The sequence below is a fragment of the Dendrobium catenatum genome, unplaced genomic scaffold (assembly GCF_001605985.2).
Source record: "Dendrobium catenatum unplaced genomic scaffold, ASM160598v2 fragScaff_scaffold_501, whole genome shotgun sequence".
NCBI lineage: Eukaryota > Viridiplantae > Streptophyta > Magnoliopsida > Asparagales > Orchidaceae > Dendrobium > Dendrobium catenatum.
In genome coordinates, this window is record NW_021318963.1 from 558,706 (window position 1) to 583,499 (window position 24,794).

Genomic DNA, 24,794 nt, shown 5'->3' on the forward strand with positions numbered 1-24,794 from the left:
GATTGACTATCACTATTACGGAATCACATTTCTACAAACTAAATTACCATCAGACATACAAACTCTCAAGTCTAAAGCCCAAATTGCCGATATTCTCACAAAGTGCTTATCAACTCCCCACTTCCTAAAGCTTTGACTGTTTGACACAAGTTAACACATCCAACATCGAGATCCTTTGCTTGAGGACAAGTAAAAACATTTTTTTTTTCAGCAAATGGAGCGGTTATATACCACTGGCTTTTCAAACATATAAAGAAGCACATTTGCTTCTCTAGAACTCTGAGAACAATCAAATAAGAACTTTGGCTTTTATCTCATAGTGAAAAATCTCTTCTCCTCATCCTTATTATGTTCCTCACCTCATCTGTGTATCTAATTTCGATTCATGCAGATCAAGATTCTTTCATATAGATAATTATGATTTAATATTATTTATTAATGCTTACTTAAAATTAATGCAATTTAAATAATGTTGCAATTTTTTTTAATTAACTTATATATAATTAAAATATTGATTAGTTTATGATTATGATGTTAGCTTATTTTGTTTAATGTTTAAATAAAATTAATTAGGATATTTATATTAGCATAAAAAATTATGAATTAATTTTATTTTTCTATTTTTTATTTTTGCTTGCGATTCCAATTTTTATGAACATGTGATATAAATAATTACTTAAATATATTATAAGCAAAATAATAAAAGAAAATCAAAGTAAGGCAAAAAAAAAAAAATCCTCAAGAAATTCGGATAGGTTAGAATTTTAATTAAAGCTCGAACATGAACTTTCATAAAATTTATTTTTTTATAATATATATTTTTGAGGGTAAACACTATAACTTAAAATTTGATAATTTTTTTTTTTTAATTTTTTTATTTAACGCTTTCTTGACCTTTACGGTGACCTGATACCGAATCGAGGGTTTCGGGCTCGCGGCTTCTGTAAGCAGGTTTGGCTGCCGTTTCGCGAAGGCTCCCAAGTCTTTCGCTGGGACGAAGTGGAGCAATGGGGGAAATACTGATGGTCCCTGCACTGGGAAGAATTTTGCTCGGCCTGCTTCTACTGGCTTCTTTTCTCTCTGCTCTCGGATCTTCCTCCCCTTCGCCAGATGTGCGGATTCTCAGTGCCGAGAGGAGGGTAAGTGTTCCATCTTCCCTAGTTCTGCTCTCGACTTATGATATGAAAATTAGATCTTTCTTCAAGCCTCCGAAGGCTCTTTGATCAGTGTGTTGCCATGTCGTTCAAAAAAAAAGTCAATTTTGTGGAATTCCATCTATGTAATTTTTCTATTTATACTTATAAATGTTGTATTTGGTTTTGTGATGCGAACAAAAGATAAAAACATAGAAAGCGATAGACAATATTGTATTAATAGGATAAGTAGACAATATGTAGTTTGTCTAAAGCTACAGGTAGTGAGAAGGAAAGGGATTCATCTAATTGTAGTATCCCCACAACTCCAGGTATTTTGGGGAAAGAGTGAGCGAATCAAAGGCTCCTTTGCTTCTACATGTATGCTTGATGCTCTAAATATCTCTAAAAGTCTTATTTATAGCATGCACGAAAATCTCAAGTCTTATTAATAACCCAGTACAAATTAATTGACCTAGTTACCTAAAACTCAATAAAAGACCCATTTATATTTATTCGTATTATTTTGCTTTTTTTTATGATATCATGTTTGTTATTTTACATCTTGTGTTTTCTGCCTTTTATCTCATGTTTTAAAAATGTTTTTGTTGGGATTTCATACAATGAATGCAGATTTTTGGATAAACAACCGGCTTTATCTTATGCTATTCTGATTTGTTTTCTTAAATGCTAAACTGATCTTACTTGAAGAAAGGCATTAATTTGTGATCATCGAATAATGATTGTTGGTTCCTTTCAAGTTTAGGGTTTTTTGACCTTTCAGCTTGAAGATCAACTTCAAGCTCTTGGATTGGATGAGTCATCCTTCTTATGAGAAGCCAAAAGGCCATCTTTTCTTGCTTTAAAATAAAATAAAGAACCTTGGACATGGGCTTTATCTTCTCCCCATTTGTTGAAAATTATTAGAAAATCCCTGAACATTATGATAATTAATGACATTTGAATAAATAAAATACTATTAAGATTGTGTGGAAATTTCAGAGGAAGGAGAGTCATTTTTAGGTTTGAAAAGAAATTTGATCTCTATAGATTATCATCATGACAAAGGATCTTACTTGACTTTCAACACTGTGTTAGGAAGGTCATGCAAGTATGTTGTGGTGATAGCATGTGGTACTCAAATATTAATTCTTAGGTAAAGAATTAAAGTTTGACACATATGAGTGAGAAAAGATTAAGGATTTTACATTCAGAGGCAAACTTCTTTATTTGAGAATTTTGATATATGGGTTTTGCAAGGTTTGTATTCTTAGGAAGTATAGGAAAGTTAGTTTCTCAAAGGCTATCAAGGAACCCACAACTCAATAGGTGGGTTTCTATGTAAAATATCATTTGTGATCCATCATCTGTGAATCTCTTCGTAGCTCATTTTAATTCATCTTCTTAATTAACGACTCCACAACGAAAAATAGATTTGATGCCTTTGATCACTTCGTAATTAAAAGTGGTAGAGCTCAGCAAAAAAATGAAGATGATGTTAAGTATTTTAGGTTAAACAATGCAGGAAATTATGACAATAGGGAGTTGAATTAGTTTTATCCAACTAATTTTATCTATATGTACATTAAAGTTCTAAGAAGACCATAGTAGAATATGAATTTGCCTTTTTCATGGATATATATCAATTTGTAGATAGATAATGGTTAGTTGCGATTTAAATTCTTTCCCTTAATTCATGCTTTTGAAGCAATTCATGTGCACTTTTTTGGTCATCCAATTTCATCTTCAGCTCTTTTTTACTTAAGACTTATGAGTGCTAGAAATGCTTATAAATAGGTGTAACTTTGGGTTAATAGGTTGGGCTTTGATTTGACCCAAATATAAGTAAACCAAACTTGATCCATTTATTAAATTGGTTTGAACTTTTAACCGAACCAACCCAAAATGGGTGCACAACTTGAAAAAAAAATACATTTTAATGATTCTTAATAAAAAATATAAAATCACAGTCCAATGTATTATTTCGTTATTTTCGTGTTGATTAGAACCCGATCTAATCTGATTTAAACCTGCTCATTTTTTGTTTTTCTTGGTCAATTAAGTTGAATTGAACCCAACTTGAATCTTACAGGGTTGAGTCAAATTTGAAAATTTTTTGTTAGGTTTGAATCGGATCTAATTTTGATTCTCAGACAAAATATGTTGTTGACAATGATGATTGTTGCAATATAGAGACAAACATGAGGGTACGAGAAGCATGTTTGATTGTGCCAAGAACAAGCATGATAGTGCCAAAGTCAAACATGGCAATGTCAAAAGCAAACGTTTTGGTGTTAAAGGCAAACAATTGAAAGTAACTGTGGTAAGTGCCAAACAATATTCTATTGTTGTGAACATGGATGTAAAATACGATTCTATCGATATTAACTTCTCAAAGTCCCTTAAATTATAGCTAGAGCTTTTATTAACTCTTTTGACTTTTAGCCGCATGTTTCAAGGGGAAATTATGATGTACTCCTTTAGAACTATAATGGAATATTTTCTCATGTGGCCATGGTTGAGTATGCTCTTGCTGCGTGCATTTGATGGTGTTGAAAACTTTCATTTGAGTGGAGCGATGCTTAATATGGATAATTAGTGGAGAATAGTACCACATTTGATATAAAACAAGAATTAAGTTTTTAATGCTATTAGTGACCCTTACCATTAGCTTAATTTCTTGTGTTGATGGATGACCATCAATTTGTGTTTCAACTTGGGTCCGCAATGTTTCATCCTTTAACATTTTTGGGCTTAAGTGTTGAAAACTTTACTTATGAGACCAATTTTGAGTTTATTTTCACCAATGTCATTGTCTATGCTACTTTTATTTCAGCTATTTATTTCATTTGGATGTCAAGATCATTTTTTATTATTTTGATTGTCATTTTAGTTACTGTTTTTGAAGTTTGTACTATGCTTTGTTATTGAGGATTCGTAAAATGAATTATGATGCTATTTTACAATTTATAATGATGAATACTTTTTTTTTCCCTTAAATTTGAAATTCTAGATAATGTGTGCTGCTTGAAACTCCTTTATGATGCAATGCTCTGTTCACTTGCAAGGCTTGAGTTTATTGGTTCTTGGTATTTCCTTTTCAATATTACTGTATCATTCATCTATTTTGATATTTCTCTTATCATTATATGTCAGTCTTTCTATTCACGCAATCCATCCTAATGACATAGCTTCACATACAGAGTTTTGAATCGATAATGCCTTACAATTTCATGGGAGTTTTTCCAAATGCAGGGTGCCCGTCTATCATCACTTAACTGTAGGTGATCAAGTTTCTTATAACGAGTAATTTTTTTAGTCAGGGATTGTAGTCAGATTCCCTCTTTCAAATTATGATATGTTTTTATCCTGAATCAATTAATTTGTTTAGCCATGTTTTGATCATTGGATTTGGCCAAAATGTGGCTAGTTGTGCACTATCTGAATAAGTTTAATTTAAAAGTTATTAGCTATATCAAAAGATACATTATTTGATCAAATTCAATTTTGTGACTGTGTACTTTTGAATTATTTCCCTATTTATCTAACTAATTTTAACTGTATGTTCTGTAGGTTGATTTGACCTCATCAATCGTAAAGGTTTATCTAACTCTGAAGGTAATATACTATAGAAGTCCTGTTCATGGAGTCATTTACTGATTGTCACTACCTTTCGGTATGCCCTTTATAAATATTACAAATAATTAGCAGAGTATGATATCCATTGCTATAGCTTTTAAACTGTACTAAAGAAAACAATCATTGGCGGCTTTTATGGTATGGGTGCCACAGATAATCTAAATCTGTTCTTAATACTTGTGTAACTAAGTTATTCTGCTTGTCACTATTGGTACAATAATACTTTTAAGAAATTCTTATCCTTTTTCTGGGACAGCATTTTTATATTTATTTTATTATGGATAACTTTCTCGATGTTTCAGGTAGAAAATTCTGGCGCATCTCATGCTTCAGATATTTTTCTTGCTTTTTCACCAACAGAAACTGAACACTTGGCAATAATAAAAGCTTCTTTACCTGAGGGCAAGCGCAAAAAGAAAAAATATATTCCTCTTGATGTAAATCCCACTGAATTGTCTGAGGCACCAAACGGTGCTAAACTGTTTTCTGTATCTCTAATCAACCCTCTAATGGCTGGAGCAACAGCAGTTATAGAAGTGCTTTACATATTGACTCATTCGCTAGAGCCTTTTCCTGCTGAGATCAGTCAGTCAGAGTCACAATTGGTATACTACCGTGACAGTGCAGTATTACTGTCTCCTTACCATGTTGTGGAGCAGATTATGTATATCAAAACACCTACTAACAAGATTGAGTCCTTTACAAGAGTAGACCCAACTAACCGTGCTGGCACAGAGCTAAAATATGGACATTTCCATGACCATCCGCCATATTATTCTTCCCCAATACTTATACATTTTGAAAATAACAATCCATTTGCGGTTGTTGAGGAGCTTGTTCGTGAAGTGGAAATTTCCCATTGGGGATCCCTACAAGTAAAGGAGTACTATCAATTAAAGCATGCTGGTGCGCGACACAAAGGAGTATTCTCAAGGTTAATTAAGGAACTCTTTTTTCTCAGCATGTTTACTGTTTTACGCAATGGCTTACCAAAAACATAATAATCATACTTTCTATATTCATTTATCTTTTAAATAAAGGAAAAAAAATTTCTTTGGTTCTACAGATTTCATAGTATTAATACTTTCTACTGGAATTTTGGTATTTGTGCCTCCTAGTAGTCATTTATCTAGAAGAGAATTATTTATGGGGTAAATTGAATGTAGGTGGGCTATTTCACATAGGTTAGTGCTTTGAAAATGTTGCAACCTAAGTCAGGATAGGGTTGGTGAGCTACACCGACGACTCCCTTTTACTTTTGCCTCCTATCTCACTTTCACTCTCTTATCCTCTCTCTCTCTAAAAAAAAAAAAAATCTATTCTAAGATTATTGTAGCGATTGAGTACAGTCTCATCTCATCTCAACCTCTATTTTTTACTTTCCAATAATTTACGTGGTGAATCATCTGGGAATTTTGTTATTATACAAAAAATGATTTTTAGACTTGAAAGATTACCACTAATAGTAAAATTTATTTATGTGAATCATCAGGGAATTTTGTTAGGGTGGTGAACTAGTAGTAGAGGTTTTTTAAAATCTTATAATGAGAACTAAAAGAAGAATTTTAAAAATGTGGGCCAAGACATCTTTAGCGGTTAAACTCAGATGTCTGGATGTAATTTATGTGAGATGCACACACTTAAAAAATAATATTTTTATGTTAGTATTTTTATCATTTATTTTGTGTTGAGATCAATATACTATATCTGAGATTTTTTTACCAGATAACTCAGAACTTGCAGGTTAAAACGTCTGAACATGATAGATGTTTTAGGATGTTGCATCATTAATGTTCTGTAAATTAGGCCGTTTTTACTACAGGAGAAAAAATATATATTTTGTGAGTTTTCATTTACAATTGATAACAAGGCATGCCTAGTGCATGGAGATGTTCTGTGTTTTTATATACCATTGATAAGAAGGCGTACTTAATACCAGGGGCGTTAGTTCGAGTTGGTGGGTTGAGTTCTGGCGGACCCATATCCGTCCTATTTATTATACTGGTTAAATTATTTAGCTTGTACTTGTCTCGACCGACGCCCACCTAACTTGACCCATTTAACTCATTTATTATGTGGATGACGCTTTTTATTTTCATCGTAAGCATGTCTCGTTTAACTCGAACAAAACCCGCTTAACCCAAAAATGATAGTTTAACACAAACCGGCCCATTTAAGTCAAACTTGAATAGTATCCAGATCAATTTCGTGTCCATTTTAGATTGTTGATCAACCCAAAATTTAATCGAGTCAACTTGATTCCGCATTTTTTTAATTATGATCTGTGTCGGATTGTTATGTCGGATCACCTATTGACTCCCCCACTTGCTATATGGAGCTCTCATTAATACATGATATGGGGAGGGTTTGATATGGATAACCTTATCCTTGCATTTGCAGAAATGTTCTTTTTTTGACTTGAATTTGAGGCCTTTATAATACATTGATAATGGATTGTTGAAAAATTTATAACTCTCCTTGAAGTTGTTGATTGGATGACTAGCTTTTGCAGATTATTGTTTACATGAAATGATCTTTTGGATTTTAGCGTAAAAGAGTTCTCTTTATTTTCTCTATGTCTAATGCAACATGTTTTAGGTATTGGAACAAAAAATGATCATAAATCACTGAAGAATTAGTAACTGCAATAAAATGTAGGCAACAAAATTGGTGGAAAGATGTGCTGGCAAACCAAAAGGAAACGGAAAGTTGCTGGTAGTTGTGAAGAAGGTTAGGAGAAGATATTTAGTTTTTTTCCAAGGAGATTTTGTTTCTTTTAGCGGCCATTTGGTTGGGTGAAAAGGATTGTAAAGTAAAATGGAATGCAGTGTAAAATGAATGCACAACATTTGGAATATTTAGAGTTTTTTTAATGAGTGTAAACTAACTATAGGTTATTTTTTTGTCTTGAAGTAAAATGAATGTGATAAAAAAACCTAACGGTGGCGGTGGTCGATGGGCGACAACGGTTTGCTACGGGAATGACAGATTTATTGCTTATTTGAAAATTTGCTAAATCTATCAATTTTCAAATACCAAAAATAAATTATAGGGCGAATTTCAAGTTCTGTAATTTTTTTTTTTGTGTTTCTTTTACTTTCAACCAAAACACTAATATTTTCAAATGCATTTTAAATACTTTACATCCCTTTTACTTCAAACTAAACAACTGCTTTGTTTACCTGTTGCAAGATTATGGTATGACGGAACTTATGTCTTGTTTGGTTGTGGTTGCAAGGACAAATCACATTTAAAATAAGTTCAGAAGTAGAGGTGAAGGAAATCATATCAATCGGTTAGAAATACATTATTTCAACTGAAGGTGACGGATCATATGTTGAATATTTCTATTGAAATTATTCATTCAATTTGTTTTACGAGCCAAATTATTTTATATGAACTGAAAAATATAGCCCGAATTTTTTTGAGTGAGGAAATAATTTGTGTTATGCGAGGCGTGTTTAAAACTAGAGCAGGACATCATTTTACTGATAGCCTTCAAAATTACTTCACTCTTAAAATAGCATATTAGTACAAATTATTGTTTCAACCAAGGTAGTAATATTTTCTGTCATTTTTCTCCATTGCTTGGTATTTCTCTTAGTTTGTCCTTTGTTAATTGCCCATTATTTTTGGGTAAACAGCTGGTTTTAGCTGCGGCTTAACCATGATGTTTAACCATGCTTGTAGAGCATCTTCAACATAAATAAATTAAATATAGCTGTTAAGCTCATTGCAAAGCTTGAATGTCTGAAACTTCTGTACTAACTCAATTCTTTGGTGGCTTATTATATGTGCCAACTTCATCCATAGGCTTGAATACCAGGCAAGACCATCTATTAATGGCGCCTCATCATTCAAACAACTTCTTGCAAAATTGCCTCCTAGAGTTAATTCAGTGTACTATCGAGATGCGATTGGGAATATTTCTTCATCACATTTACGCACCGATTATCAAAAGGTAATTTTTGTATCGTTTATTGTTAGATTCCTTGATATCCAATGGAAAAATATTTTTAACATGCAAAGCCCCAAGAATGCTCCTCTCAGCAGTTGTTCCAAAGTATTTTAAAAGGATTAATTTTTCTGTTAAGAAATTAATCCAAGTTACTTAAAATTCTTTTTTGGTTGAGCTGTGGGGTAGGTTTGTTGCCACACCCGCTCTGACTGAAATCTAATGTCCGATAATGCCAATGAACCAAAAAGGGCAATTTAATAATATAGGATAGATTTTCCAAAGGAGCGCAAACTGATTGCATTGGTTAATCGTGCTTTCTTACATCTAGTACATCATCCAAACTTGAAGCTGAAGGTGTAGAATTAATTTCTGTTTTGGCGCTATTTTTTCTTGATCCAAAACAGCAATGATCCACAAAAGAATAAATGAATTTAACTAGACACATTTTAGGTCACATGGACATGGTTGTTCATTTAACTACACATTTGAGTCTACATTGACAAGGATCTTTTTAGTTGGTGTAAATCTTAGATTGGCTTGATTTAGCATCAAGGACTCAACTAAGTAGTAATTGAAGATGCACTGGCACTTATACATGGATATGAACGTATGATGCGTAAGAATTTAATAATATAGGACACAAATATGGATGGATATGATATTTAATATTATTGCTTCATCAAGTCTGAGAAATTGTAATAACTATTTAGAATGTGCCAAGTGGTATTGAAGTATGTCTAAAAGGTGTTCAAGAGGTATACACAAACTTAAAAAAAAAAAAGCGAGACAAGACAAATAGCTTGTCCAACACCATCCTAGAGTGGCTGAGTGTCCGCCGCCCTAGAGTGATATGAGCTTCTTGTTGTTACTTGACGAGAATCTTATCTCATGACATAATTACCTTTTGGAGGGAGGGAGGGAGTGCTTTATGTCTCCTGATAGAAATTTAGGGAAGCTGATAGGGAGGGGGATAGAGATAGAGAGAAAGAGGGTGCGAGAGGGACAGTGGTTGTAAGGGTTAATGTAAGAACTTTTTGAATTAAGACTCTTAATATTTGGGTGGGCATAAAGAGGGTGGTTGGAAACATCAAGGAGATGATAAAATGCATTGTTTACCATGAAAATGATCTCATGTTTTGTGGTGTTGAGGGAGAGAGGGAGGGAAAAATGGTGGTTGGAAGGGTCAATGATATTATGGCATTAACCACCACTACAATGCTCTCATATTTTGTGGTGTTGAGGTGTCAATAATCATGATGGTAGAGAATCACCATGCGAATGGTAACATCCCATCTCAAGTAACGGCTCTTATGGGGTCATAGTTGTCAAAAGTTTCATGAAATAAGAATTGTATGGATATATAAATATTTTAAAGCTATTACAAATTCATCTTTCTGTTACGGATTTTTTTATTGTTTTTGACGTTAATTTTGCTTATTGTTCACATTTGCAGTCAGAACTGGAAATAGAGCCTCGTTATCCATTATTTGGAGGTTGGAAGGCCAGTTTTGTCATTGGTTACTCTGTACCTTTGGAAGACTTCTTGTTTGAATCGCCTGAAGGACAACATTATTTGAACTTCAGTTTTGGATGTCCGCTCTATGACACTCTGGTTGATTCTCTTACTATTAAAGTAAGTTTGTGTTTATACCATTCGTTTTTTTTTCACGTGGGCCATTCACAAGTGTTCAATTTCAGCTTCATGAACCTTGGCACTTTACAAATAACTTCTTTGATATTCCTTGCCCATGTTTTATTTAATTCTCTGTTGAAGGGTTCATGTTGTACATTATGAAAACATCTTTGCTTAATTGACAACTGGAGCCAATTTTGCATATTTGCATAATTGGTACTTTGGAAGCTGTCTCGACAAAGTTGCGAGTAGTTCAAAAATTACTTTTAAACGTTACGCTTTGCATTATGATTTTTAGAAGACTAGAGTTATGAAGACTATCATCTTAATTAACTACATTGAGTTAACCATTCTTGAATGTTGGCAAAATCAATTCAAATGTTAGTTGCAAAGCCAAATCATATGTTTAATTTTATAGAGGAAGGATTCTTTTATAAAGGTGCAATTCCATAGCGCTTCTCAACTCAGGGGCATCGGAAGCACCATACTTTTTTTTGCAACTAAGTGATACTTTGATGTATCTGGATGTACTGTGAAGTAGCTTTGGACTCAAATATCAAACAAGTAGCATGACCTCTTATGAAATTTTTATCTAAATTAAATTTCGATACTTATGGCCAATCTCTTAAGTGAGATATGATTAGCATTCCTACTTACTGGCATGGCAAAAACAACCATTGCATCATTCTTTCACAGAACATGAACTTTTCTGTTTTAGATGTCATATATGTGCCTGGTGCACCATGATTTTCAGCAGTCCTATAAGGTTGAGAACATCTCCATTAAAATGAGGAGGTTGTATTCTTCAGATCTGATATTGATCTCTTAATTTTTTAATGCAAATCTCCTGTAAGATGTAAGAATGGATTCAGAAAGGTCTTAGTAGGCCCCCTAATGATCTATTAATCAAATCAATTAAGCTACCTCAAGCATTATTTAATTACGGTAGATGATTATTTCTCTCTGATTTGAACTCTTTCCTGGCTGGTCGGGGCAATCAAACTCAGTTTTTTGACTTTTTTTTGCACTAGACAACAACTATCTTGCCATGTCGGTCTCTATTCGTTCCTGGGACAACAAGCAGGTAGTCGTTTCTGCCTATAGTGAGCAGGTAGTAGTTTCTGCCCTTGTTTTTCTCCGGTGCATCAAGAAATACTTAGATTTTTCTTAGCTGCGGGTTCAGCTAGCACCTGGAAAACAACAGCGGTACTCCATGGTAGCCACAAAGAGGTCAGCTAACTGCTCTGTAACTGCATGTGAGAGCGGTTACTGGTTCTGGACAGCAGCTGGCTGCAAAGAATTTGATATCCTGAGGTAGGAGCAGCAGTTCTTTGAGGTGATAGAGGTGGCTGGAAACTAGAGAAGAAGAGGGAGGGAGAGTAGGAGAGAATTTTGGGAGAATTATAATTGAATTTTATTGCAGAAATTTGTCCTATTTATAGCAGTTCCTTCAGGTATTTTCCCTCTTTATTGGCAATTACAGAAGGTACTTGTCTTTATCCAACCCTAAGCAAACTCCTTTAATAACTTTATCTACAAATGACAAACTAAATAACTTCATATTAAAGATAATTATGATAATATTTTCCTAATCCAAAATTCAATCACAAATTTGTTTAAAATTTAAAAATCATCATTATCTTGCTGTAGTATTGTATTTTAATCCAATGGTCCAAAATTTTTACTTCTCAATCTTGATTATCAAGCCTCTAATTGATGATCCATCTTTGTTGGTAAACTTTTGGAGATCTCTTCTTCGATCTCATTGGTGTCAGATGAGAATCACTATTTTTTTTATAGCCCCCATTAAGAAGTCAGAACATCTAAAGTCATCATATGATTTGATCTCCTGATCCCTTTACAATCTACTAGCCAAATTGCTAAGAAAGTTTCTTTTATATATTTCTTTGAAATGGAAAGTCAGATTGATTATCTTAGGCCTTGTTTGGTTGGTCGATGTTCTTGAAAAAGCTTGTTTTAAAGCAGTTGTGGAGAAAATGGAGTTTCAGAAATAACGTTATATATAATGGAGTTATTATAAAATATTGTTTGGTTAAATAACTTTTTATGTGCTTATTCAAATTTCAAACTTTAAAATAGATAATTAGTGTTTGGTACAATTAACAATTTTAGCTTTTTCATCATAAATGATGAAACTACCCATATATTAAACTCAAATTTACTTAATATTTTTTACAATTATAATATGACTCACCTACTCATTTTCTAATATTCGTATCTTCTGTAGAAATGGTTCTAATTTTTTAAAGATCAAAATGCAAATCATGTTCCAATAGTAACACTAAAAGAATTAAAAAAATTGGAAAAAATGTTTTAAGTTCAAGAATTAATATACACATTATTAGTTGTTAAAAAAAATAGTGCACTCTGAGTAGCCAGCCAAATGGAGAATGTGGGACATGTAAGGAAGAACGATTAGCATTATTGATGCAGGACTACTTAAATGCGATGATTATGTAGCAATTTAGGCATTGCACAACGCTTAGATTAAAATAAATTCAGGAAACAATTACTTAGCAATTCTCAACGAAGATTCAAAACAAATAAGGAAATGATTTGCTTAAGTGAGATTACATGCTTTGAACTTTGAAGCTTTCAAAATAAATAAGAAAATCACACAACGCAAACAGTAGGCTTCAAATTAAATCCCTAATCTAACAATGAGACGTAGGATGCATAGAAGATTACACTCAATTCCTACAAATGACTAGAAAACCACGAACCCGGCCGTCTCCAAGGTTGGTGGGTGATACGCCAATCTCCCTCTCCAAGGGATCTCTCCAAAACTCTCCAAGAACTCTCAAAGGCTCTCAAACACAAGTGCAAGAAAATTTTCTCATAATCATTCATTAGCTCAAAACAAAGAAAATGAGGCTATAAATAGCCTGGTACAAAGACTCAAGAAAATAAAAGACCAACTTGCCCTTTGGGCTTACATGCGACCACTCCCATGAAAGGGGTACAAAGGGAAATAATAACGACACCTAAGCAAATAAGAAAATGCATAAATAAAATGAAATACAGTCATGACTCAGAAATACAAGGACTCGATCGTGGCCGTAGATCGGCGGCCACGTCACTGAAAAACCTTCCACGCTGATCTGATGTCCCCATCAATTATGTATCAGCGAGTGTTGAAGAAAGTGGCTAAGAAGAAGGTTGAAGTCATTTATTGATAGAATTTGATGGTAAAGAAACGGGTGGGAGGTAGGAATGATGAATGTTGCCGGTAGAAGAAATATGTGGGTAGGATTGGCGAATGGGGCAATCGGAGAGGAAATCTGCCGATAGAAAGATGGAAGAGCAAGATCGATGCTTGTGGGGCGAGGTAAAGTTGTATTTGCTCAAATAAGAGAGGGCATACTTATGGATGACGAATGTTGCCAGAAACGAATGGATGCGAATGGGATTGGAGTTGTATTTGCAGGACAAAGCGGGCTGATAAAGATAGAAACGAGCAAAGCAGGAAGGAGGAGGTGTGGAAGGCGCTGTAGAGGAATCTCCAACAAATTTCTGAGGTGATTTTTGGCCCTGTGAATGGGATACGATTTCCAGCCTCGTTGAAGCTGTTGTGGCGGTGAATGAGATCCTCGAAGAAGAGGATACGTGAGTTTGTGCGTGTCGTGCGAGGGTAAAATAAAGAAAACACGAGAGCAGTTCGCAGAACGCTCTGAAAATGGCGCTCACTTTTCGCCTTCACATTTCTTGGTAAAACATCGGTATTAAGAACGTAATAAGAAAAAGCGGTTTTATCAAACAATTTTTTTTCTGCTTTAACATTGGAAGATGGAAGAAGCACTAAAAACGGACAAACAAACGAGCCCTTATTCATGATATAATCTTCAGATTTTATGTCTCCTTTTAGGATGATTTCACTTATGTGAATCATAACTTTAGGTGGAGGAAGGTTAACTATCTAACCTCTCACTTATTTTGTTGTATTTGACAACTAATCTTTCATAAAATTTTTAAGATATTTAAAATTTTATTTTGAATATTTGTATTTTGAGTATCCTGTATTATGGAGCTTGGGTAGCATTTTATTTTGTAGGAGCTTTTTGAGTTAGAGTTCCATCTTGTGTTCCTATTCGCTCTTGCAAATATAAAAATTCATACATCAGGTAAACTATTTGGTTTGAATTATTTTTAATAATAATATATTCTCTTTTGATCTTTCCAAGATTGACGAGATATTAATGTTTTTTTACTCTTTTTCTTGCTTGAATTGGCAAGAGATCGCCTCTTTAAGCTCCTTTCTTAATGGATGTTTCTTTATTTGTGACAACTTTTACCTTTTTGCTCTTTTGGAAGACATTTTCATCTTTTTTTCTTGGGATGTCTTTGGTAGTTGAAGGTACGCCTTTGTGTAACTGTAAACGGTCTTAGCCACTCATTGACCACATTCATTATGGTTGAGTCAATCTTAATGGCCAAGTTTTAGTACATTGTTCATCTATCTCTACCTTGGTTGAGAGCTTTAGCCCCAACTATAGATCTAAGGGTTGCACCTTGGCTTATGTGTGTGCGTGTATGTTTGTTTGTGCTTCAATACCCAATTTCCTTAAATGTTTTAGGCACGTTGGCAGTTGTGTTGAAGATAGGTTGCATGTCTTGCTTTATGGACCTTTTTGGTGGCAGTCTTTGAGCCTCCTTGAAGAGAGTGGTGCATGTTTCTCATTTAACTACTGCATCTTCATGTTACCTTCCTAGCCTAAAACAAGGAGAGCATGACTTCTCCTGTCTTCTTCAACGGCATTGTCCAACATCAATAAGAATTTATGATATTGCATTAATATGTTTGCTTGCTTGTCTTGTTGTTGTTATGTCTGTCAACGATGCGCCGCAATCTTTTTTTAGCCTAAAAATTTTTTCCCTGTGAGTTGATAGGTCACTAATTTAGTATTGCTTACCTATCATGAATGTATGAGCTATTGAAGATGACTTACCTGATATTAAGTGGAATCAACTAACATACCATCTCATCGGTGTAATGCTTGGTAATTTTTTTTACAAAAAGTAGGTTCTATTGGCTGTTGGTGTTGATGATGACATTGATCACCTCATGTGACCTATATGACTATATCCTTAGGATGAACAATTCCTATTGTGTTTATACCAGGGTACGATCACATAGCCATATCTTTCAACATTTCCATCAATAATAGAGAAGAGTCACCTTGTGCACTGTGCACGACATAATGTTATCCACTATAGTAGTAGCTCTTTTTTCTTTTCCATCTTCCATTTTTTCAATGAATAATTTGGGGTATAACATCTATCATTTTTCTATGTGTGACTAACAATTTGGCAATGATCACATAACTTCCTGGAGATATTAGTTTCATTAGGGGAAGGGTCTTGTTGATTCCTTTTCTCTTCTTTCTTTTGAAGCAAGAATATCCCTCTTCATGTAGTTTTTTAAGTTTTCTTTCACTTAGGGTTTTTTCATTTTGTTTCCTTTGTCATGATGTTGGTTTGACTGATGCATTGGACAGGAGAGAGGCTGTGTTCGTTAGAAATTTTGGAGAAAGCCTATAGATGTACTTTATGAGAGGTTTTACATCTCCAAGGTTAGTTCCCAATGTCACATCCAGTCTCCTATATTTGATGTCATAATCTTGTCCAAATTGTCATTTAAATTGTCTCCGATTGTGGCAATTTTTTCCACTGATCCTCCACTTGAATTACCCCAGGTTATTTCCTGATGGACACCCCTCTTGAAGAGAGAATGCAGTGTCGGACACGTGTCAGGCACCGACATGTGCCCGACACGGCTGGGACATGTGTCGGACACGAAAGACATGTGTTTGATTACAATAATGTTTAAATTTAACCCAACATGGCTGGGACATGTTCTAGACATGGCAGAGACACGTGTCAGATACGGCTAGGACACGCGTATCCTAATTTTTTATGATAAAATTATTTTAATTATAAATATATGATATCCAATGAACTATTATAAGAGAGAATTAGAGAAGTAAATAGATATATTCTTTGTGATTTAGATTATAGGATAAAGAAATATTATGGGAGAGATATATCGAACCAGAGAAATAAATAGATACAAAGAATCAACTTTCATTATATGATATCCAATGAACTATTGCAAATCTTTCTCTTGATGAACCATAATTGGAAGCAATGATATTCAATGATGATGATATTGAAGGCCAAAAACAAACCTCTGAAGTTAATCCTAGTAGTTGAAGCTTGAATACTTGATGTTGTAGTAAGTGGTTTTTTTTTTTTTTATGTTGTAGTAAGTGGTTATTTGCTTATATTTTTTTTACTAATATTTTATATTATAAGCTATACAAGTTATCATGCCATTCATTTATTATTGTTTGTCATTTTTAATAATGTTACATTAATATCTATACACTATATAAAAAAAATATAATGTCATGTCCGCACCGTACCCGTGTCATATATTTTCAAAAGAAGTCGTGTCCGTGTTGTGTCTGTGTCTGTGTTGCCATGTCCATGTTTGTGCATCATAGCTTTTCATGTGATAGTTCCACTAAATTAAAGTATGGCTTCTTAATTTAAGTTGAGCACACACTTCCTTTTAATGAGTATTATACCCATGTAAAGTGAAGTATGTCTTTAAATAGCCAATCTAAACATCAAGTTTATTTGTGTTGATTGTCTCATCATAAGTGGGGATGTTCACTTTGGCTTACACTTTAAAAGGCCTAATACTTTATTTATCATTGAGAGACTCTTCTTCTTCTTCTTCTTCTTCTCTTCCATATTATCAATATTTGCCTAATGAGCATTTGTTGGTGTGGGTCTGAACGATGAAGGGAGAGCATAGGTAGGATCACCATGATTCAATGTGGTGATAGTGCATTGCATCTTCATCCACTCCATTATAATTGATATTGGTTCAAGTAATTTTGGCTTTTTATTCAACTTGATTGGAAGATGACTCATTTTTAAGTGATTGTTTCCTTTTTTAGCAACTGTTTCTTTGTTTCCTTCTCTTAAGTTCTTTCTTGTATTTTTGTTTTATATCCAAATCGAAACTAGGGCCTTCATAGGCTCTATTTCTAGATCCCCTTTTTTGGTTTGTAACTTGTACCAAATACGAGTGCTTTGATAGATCATTAGCAAACCTCTTAACATTATGACACAAGTTTATAATAAAAGGCTATAATAGATGAAGAAGTTTTCAGAAAAATTTCCTGTAGGATTTCTAATGATATATCAATTAATTAAAGTTTTTTAAGTGTTTTTTCATATGTAAATGAATTTTTCTTCTTGATATGGGTTCTCTCATTACTATTCCCAACAATTAAACTTAGTTTTGAGATTTTTTTCTGCATTGGATACCAACTATCATGCTATTTCTACTCTTATTTTGATAGAATGGATATAATGGATCCCTAACGAAATAATTTTACTTGATTAAAGGGGATGGTGGGGAATTTATTAGTGGTGGTTTGACAGGTTTTGGACTTTACAAGGTGGAAGATCAAAGGGTGTAGGAGACCTACAAGGAGGAGGCTTGGACTTGGTTTGTTTTGTGTTGGCAAATTTTATGAGAAACTTAAGTGGAAGTTAGGTTTGAAGTTAGGAGGGTTATTTGTCCTTTTTTAAAAGCGTAGCATATTTGGAATAAGGTTCTGAAATTTTTTTATGATTGTTATATGGAGATTTTGATCTATCAAGTGAAATGAAGGTTGGTCTACAAATATTGGGTGATATGGGTGTTTTGTAAATAATTTAATGTAGGGGCGCAAGAACTTAGAGAGAAGCCACAAAACACTCAAAGCAGAAGTGTAAATGAGAAATATAGAAGGAAATCACACAAATAAAATAAAAAATGTCAAATATTAAACCTCTCATTAAAGAGGGATATCCAAGGTCACAAAACTAATTATAAGAGATTAGCACCGAGCTTTCCCTAAGGAGGAAGATAATACTTCTCCAAATGATTTCTATTTTATCAGAAGATCATAACATATATGAGTTTCTCATATTTATAAGCATAAGCTTAAGAAAACATTGCAAGAGAGAGGAAAGGGTGGTTGGCCATGAAATTTTGTATGGAAATTTGCTTCATCTTTAATTCCTCTTCTTGGAAACTCAATAATTATTGACAATTTATTTAATGTTCCTTGGAATGTGAAAGATCACGTCTAGAACCTTCAAAGAATCATCGAAAACCAACCATACATGTTGACTTGATTTTAGATGACATGACAAGGTGAGATGGCAAGTAATATAGCATTGTTTGACATTCATCTTGGTCTAAGAGTTCATCTCGCATGATACTTTATATTTTTGACATTCTTACACCACTACTATCTCAACTTAATTCAGTAAAATTATATTCTTAAAAATATAAAATGGAATAATAAAATAAAGTTGATGAGAACATCATTCGGAGATTCAGACATGTGTACCGGCGACGGAATCGTAGATTGACGACTACGATTCAACGGCTCTACTTTTGATGCATTATGTTTTATTTAATTTTGTTATTTTCCGAATTTACCCCTATGGGGAAGTGTTTTGTCATTGTAGCCTAGAGGGCAATTGTGTACTTTTCTTTTCTTTTTTATGTTTGAGATCTATATATAGTGGTCCTTTGTGTTGTAATCGGATGATGATTGATGAATGAAAATTCAGATTTCTCTGTCTCCCTCAATGTTGAGTGTTTGAGAGAAGAAGGTAAACTCAAGGTGTGGGCAATTGCAATACCCGTCAACTTTTGGAAAGATCCAGGGTTTGCAGCTCTAATTTTTGTTCATCGCTTCTCCTCTGACCTCTCCCCCGCTTCTCCCTCCCCCCCCCCCCCCCCCCCTTTCTCCCACCCACCGCTGGCTTGCTCTCTCTCTCCCACCACTCCCTCTTTGTTCCCTACCAGATCATCATCCCAACCCACCGCCCCACCTTAATCTTTCCTGCCGCCACCCTTGGCCTCCACCCTAGCTCCACCACCTCTCCTCCCCCATCACCATATTGCCGGCCATACACCACCCGCCCCTTAATCCCCATTAACTAAATTGACTACTTTCCTAATTTAGGTAGCCAAATTTGGAGGGATTTTAAAATTCAAATTCAAATTGATTTGGATTAAGTTCTTTCCTAAATTTCCTAACCTAATTAGGCAACCCCTCATCTCTCCAATTCCATTAATTGGAATCCAATTAAGGATCCCATTAATTAAATCTCTCCCCCTAATTCCCTCACAATCTCCTTTTATTTCAAATTTCAAATTTGAAATTCTCCTAGCCGATTCTAATTAAAAATATGAACATAATTTCAGATTTTGAAATTAAATCTCTCCCAACTCCTCACCCTAGCCGCCCCTCTCCCCCCTCCAACCCTAGCCTATCACCGGCCTCCCTCTCCCCCTCTCTCTCTCTCTCTCTCTCTCTCTCTCTCTCTCTCTCTCTCTCTCTTTTCCCCTTCTTGTTGCACAAGCCGCCGGCCCCAAGGGGTTCAAGAGAGGAGCCCTCCACATCCATGGATGGCCGACCCTGAGGTCAACCACGGATTTGTCTTCGACGAGCAAGTACGCACAGATATTATTGGATCCCCGTTCTTTGACGTGTACTTTGGCAACAACGAGACCGTTGATGAATACATCAACCGCATCCTATACCAACTTCACACTATCAATCGAAGAGCATATCTGTCCGGGCCATTGGATAATCATCGGTCATCCACAACTTCCTGCACCCTCGGCTACCTCTCCATCAACGAAGGTCTTCGGTACCATCTTCCTAGTGGTAATCTCTTTCCTCGTGTGCTTCATCCTCCTCCGATAAAGCCTAAGAGTGATTGAGTGAGAATGAACTCTTAGTGACTATATCTTGATGTTACACCGTGGATTCTTGTTTATTTGCTATTAGTACTACTATCTTGTTTTCGTTGTTACTGCGATTGCTTTGCTAATATCTTGTAACCGTTTGCCATTACTTAATCTTTTCACTAAAGTTCTAAGAATTTAACTTGGGTGAAACATAAGTTACTAATTAGCAACGTTCATGTTCAATAATTATTGTTACAATCCAAAGCAATTCTTCCGCATGTATGTTTCACATCAAAAGTTTAATAAGTTTATTTAATTAAGCCTTAAAAAAGTTTGTAATGCTGTCATTTGGAGGCGGCCAACTATTCAACCTTAGCATGTTCTTCCATTCTTCATTATCATCAACAAATTTGTCATTCTTATGTTGCATCTTGTTCTCTCTGGAACATCAAGCTGGTTTCTGTTTCTGCCTTTATTATACTCCCATATAGCGAGTAGGTTACTGTTTCTGCTGGGACAGCTTGTAATACTAGGCTTTCTTTCTCTCTCTACTAGTTTCAGCCAGCAACTGGACAGCAGTGGAACTCCACGGCAGCAACAACAGCAGAGATTGACCAGAAGTTCTGGTACTAAACGAGACAGCAGCTGGTGGCTCTGGTTAGTAGCTGGCAGCAAATAATTTGACTTCTGGAGGGAGGACTGGTAGCTCTTAAAGAGGTGGCCGATAGCTAAGAGAGAAGTGGGAGAGAAATTGAGGATTTCGGGAGAATTGAAATTGAATTTTGCAAAAAAAAAATGGCCTTTTTATAGATAATTACATTAATGATAAGTCTCTATCCAATCCTGAATAAACTCCACAAAAGAGAGAATTATATCTAAAAATATATAGTAGATAACTTTAAATTAAAAAAAAATACAATAAAATTATTCTAACTTAGAATTTAAATTCAAATACAAACTTAGCTAGATCAAGTTTAAAATTGAACCTCATCTTTATCTTACTATAATTTGTACTTTTCAAGCCAATGGTCCATAGTTTTTGCCTCTTGATCTTGATCACTAAGCCTTTGATTGATGATTGGTGTTAGTTAGTGAACTTTTGAGGATGTCTTTTCGATCTCATTAATTTGCTATTAGAATCATCTTTGTTGATTGTCTACATCTTGCAATCAGATGATCTAGAATCATCAATTAATTAGATCTCTTTTTCTGTTCACAATCTGATGCCAAATTGTGAGGTAATGTCCTTTCATGAACTTTTTTGAAGCAAATGATTAGATTGAAAATTCCCTTCATAATTTGATCACTAAAATTATGTTCGCACCCCAAGTTAATAATCTAATTTATGCATCACTCCTTGCATAGGACTAAGGTAGTTCTAAAATATATGGGTTTATAGATGGAGTTGTGAGCTTTTTTTTTTTTTTTTTTTTTTTCTTTTGTTGGAGAATTTGAAGTCATTTAGGCTGTAACTTAGAGGAAATACAAATTAAAATTGTAAAAATGCTGATAATATCATTCCTTTCATGTTTATATTTAGAAAAAGTGTCATGATAAGACAAGTAAAATCTTAAGTCTCTTGTTGGATGTTATCTACATGAATCAAAGTTTTTGTCCTGATTTTCTTTTCTTTTTTCTTTTCAATGTTGAAATCATCATCATCATTAGCTTTATTCTACTTATTTGGTGCCAACTTTATGAATCCTCATTTTTCATTCATTCCTGTTGGGTTCTCCTTGAGATGTTGAGCCTGTTCATCACAGATCATTTTGAATAATTTTTATCCCATAAATATAGGTATACTATCCATTTTTATATAGCCAACCTCACGTAATGGGATAAAGGCTTGCTGTTGTCTAATGGGTGTTTTTTTGCCCTACTTTTTAATCACAGCTTCACTGTTCTCAAAATAACACTGACCATGTGAGTGGTTCTGTACATTTTGCTTGTATCTTGCCTGAAACATGAACAAACGAAGTAGGTATTCTTATTTTCTTCAATTGAAGTGCAAAAATTTTAAATCGTCTTGCATCCATGCTTTGCTTCTTGAGAATTTGGATTTTAATTGCTCCTAAAGCATTTGAATCTCATATGTTTATCTTAAAATATTTAATGTGTCTATGAATATTTTGTCTCAAATAAATAATGAACCATTAAGCATTGATGAGGTTTATTATATTGGAATGATGTACTTCATCACATCCTCTGAGCTAAATTTGAAAACAAAAAACTGTTTCTGTGTATGGGAGGGTGCGATCAAGTATGATCAATTCCTGGCAATGGAAATGCAAACAGTATTGTTTAACCCAACTTAATTTTTTTTACAAAGAGTTTGCTTTGTATTTTCAGGTTGTCCTTCCTGAGGGATCCAAAAGTCCATCTGCTGTACTTCCCTTTGGAGCAGATCAATATTTAGAGGTAATTTAATAGTTTATCAATTTTCATATGACTCAAATTCATCATCATTCTTAGATGTGATATATATATATATATATATATAATTTATTTATTTATTTATAGTTCATATTCATTACTTCAATGCATGAAGTAATTTGTTGTGGTCGTTGTAGAAAACTTTCTCGTACCTTGATGTTGTGGGGAGGACTACAGTAGTCATCAAGAAAAAGAATGTGGTGCCAGAGCACAACGTTCCTTTCCAGGTAATATTCACATTAGTTGGAAATATAAACTTGATTAGGAATGCCAGCATTTTTTCATTATCATCACATGATTTGGCAGACTGAAAGTCCATTCTATGCTATAAATTCTGAAACTAAAAGCGAAGTGATGCCTGTAACTTGGGCCCATTTGTTCATGATCATTTAAGACAGTTTTCATGGATGAAAATTTGTTAATCTTATATCTTTCCATGAAAACATTTCAGATTGAGTAATGATGTGGTGGCAACCGAAGTTTTTGTCCAGGAAATGGAATCGAACAATATGGCTTTTTATGCAATCAGGGTATTATAGTTAAAAAAGGGGCCAAAGAGTTTGCTTTAGGATGAGTGCAGTATAAATTTTGATAGAATAATTGTATTGCACTCATCTCAAAACATACTCAGTTGTAATAAAATTCATCCAGACCAAATTTTAGTCGGGATATCCTAATCAAAATTTTCTCCATTAAACTACTATCGTCCAATAGAATAATAATATGATATAAACAAAAGCAACAGACCAATTTCTCTTACAAAATTCGGCTGCTGAAGCATTACTCTTTTAGATTTTCCGTGGACCAATATTTTTCTAAGCATTTAATACAAGTCATTTTCATCAGTTTTTGTTCAAACATCTCATGCTACTTTGGCTTTTCCATTACTTTTCTACCCTTCTTTTCATCATTTATGCTATATTATATATGAATATACAACAATAACAACAACAACAACAACAACAACATCAAGCCTTTGTCTCACTATGTGGGGTCAGCTACATGAATCCTTTGTGTAAAGAAAGATCATATGTTTGAATATGTTATAGAAAATATAAATGTTTTTTAATTCACATTTTTCATACTGGGTTTTAATGGGATTTATCTAGGAAATATAATAAAAATTTTCATATACAAATCTCTACCCAGTCTTATTGTCATTATTATAATTCATGTCCCCACAAAAAACAAAAAACACAATTTCTAATTAGTCAAACAAGAATAAAAAAGCCATTCTCTCAAATTCTCTCACCAAAACAAGCATGAAAACTAATTTCAATTCAATTCCTTTACCATTTCAATTTTGCTTTCTCTGATGCAATTCCTTCAAATCAAAGTGGATTCAAATGCCAATCAAGGCTGAGTTTAGCATAAAGCTTCTATTTGTCCAGTTATGTTGTTTTCTTCCATTGTGTAAAATCTTATATTCTTGAAATAACTCTATCCGTGGCTTTTGCTGCCTTTCAGGTCTACTACAACTTCAACCCAATATTCATGCTTGCAGAGCCGTTGATGCTTATAACTGCAATTTTCCTGTTCTTCAGTGCTTGCATTGCATATTTGCATATGGATCTCTCCCTTGCAAAGAAGGCATAAAAAATTGGCATAGTTTGCCTCAACTGAAGAAGGATTGTGCATTAGGAATATGTATGTCATTATGACATTAATTTTGGATTAGATTGCTTACTGTTGGAGTGTTACAGAGTCATTATTTTTCCTTTTTTTTTAAGGTTATCAATGTTCCAATTTTATTCGAATTCGACCCGAAAAGTTGGGGATTGGTTAAACTTTTTGAGAATTTTGAGTTGAATTTTGATGAATACTTGAGAGAATTATGTTTTGGCCAGTTTGAAAATCCATTTTTTTTTTCTGTTGAATGAACAGTTTTTTATTCATTCTGATAAAATCTTAGTTTTATGTTTTGTTCCAAAATAGTTTTAGGTTTTGTTCCAAAATAGTTTTCTTAATGCTTCAAGAAAGCAATAAGAAAGTTGTATCAAATGAAGGTTTTGTTTGGGATGATTTTCTTACTGTTTTTTAGTGCAGTTAAAAAATAAAAAAATTTATACTAAAAAATTGATTTAAGAAGTAATAAGAAAGCAATTCCAAATAAAGTTGAAGTTTAGTCTTAATGGAATTAGTTCTACCATGAGGGAAATTGTGGATGGTTTCAAGCAACAGCTTATTCATGGATGGGACTGGTCAGCT

At 34.0% G+C, this 24,794-nt stretch overlaps 1 protein-coding gene across 1 annotated transcript; it reads left to right on the forward strand.

The window, feature by feature from the left end:
- Window positions 1-896: 896 nt before the first annotated feature.
- LOC110094962 (dolichyl-diphosphooligosaccharide--protein glycosyltransferase subunit 1B) lies at window positions 897-24,441 on the forward strand. The gene is made up of 8 exons (XM_020820316.2): window positions 897-1,139; window positions 4,707-4,751; window positions 5,075-5,706; window positions 8,586-8,733; window positions 10,184-10,363; window positions 22,503-22,571; window positions 22,724-22,813; window positions 24,054-24,441. The coding sequence occupies exons 1-8, from the start codon at window positions 1,008-1,010 to the stop codon at window positions 24,180-24,182; spliced, it is 1,425 nt and encodes a 474-aa protein (XP_020675975.1). The 5' UTR covers window positions 897-1,007; the 3' UTR covers window positions 24,183-24,441.
- The last annotated feature ends 353 nt before the right edge of the window (window positions 24,442-24,794 follow it).

Coding starts and splice junctions, on each gene's coding strand:
- LOC110094962 (XM_020820316.2), top strand. CDS start 1,008: ATGGGGGAAATACTGATGGTCCCTGCACTGGGAAGAATTTTGCTCGGC. Junction 5,707..8,585: donor CACAAAGGAGTATTCTCAAG/GTTAATTAAGGA, acceptor CTTCATCCATAG/GCTTGAATACCAGGCAAGAC. Junction 22,572..22,723: donor GAGCAGATCAATATTTAGAG/GTAATTTAATAG, acceptor TGGTCGTTGTAG/AAAACTTTCTCGTACCTTGA.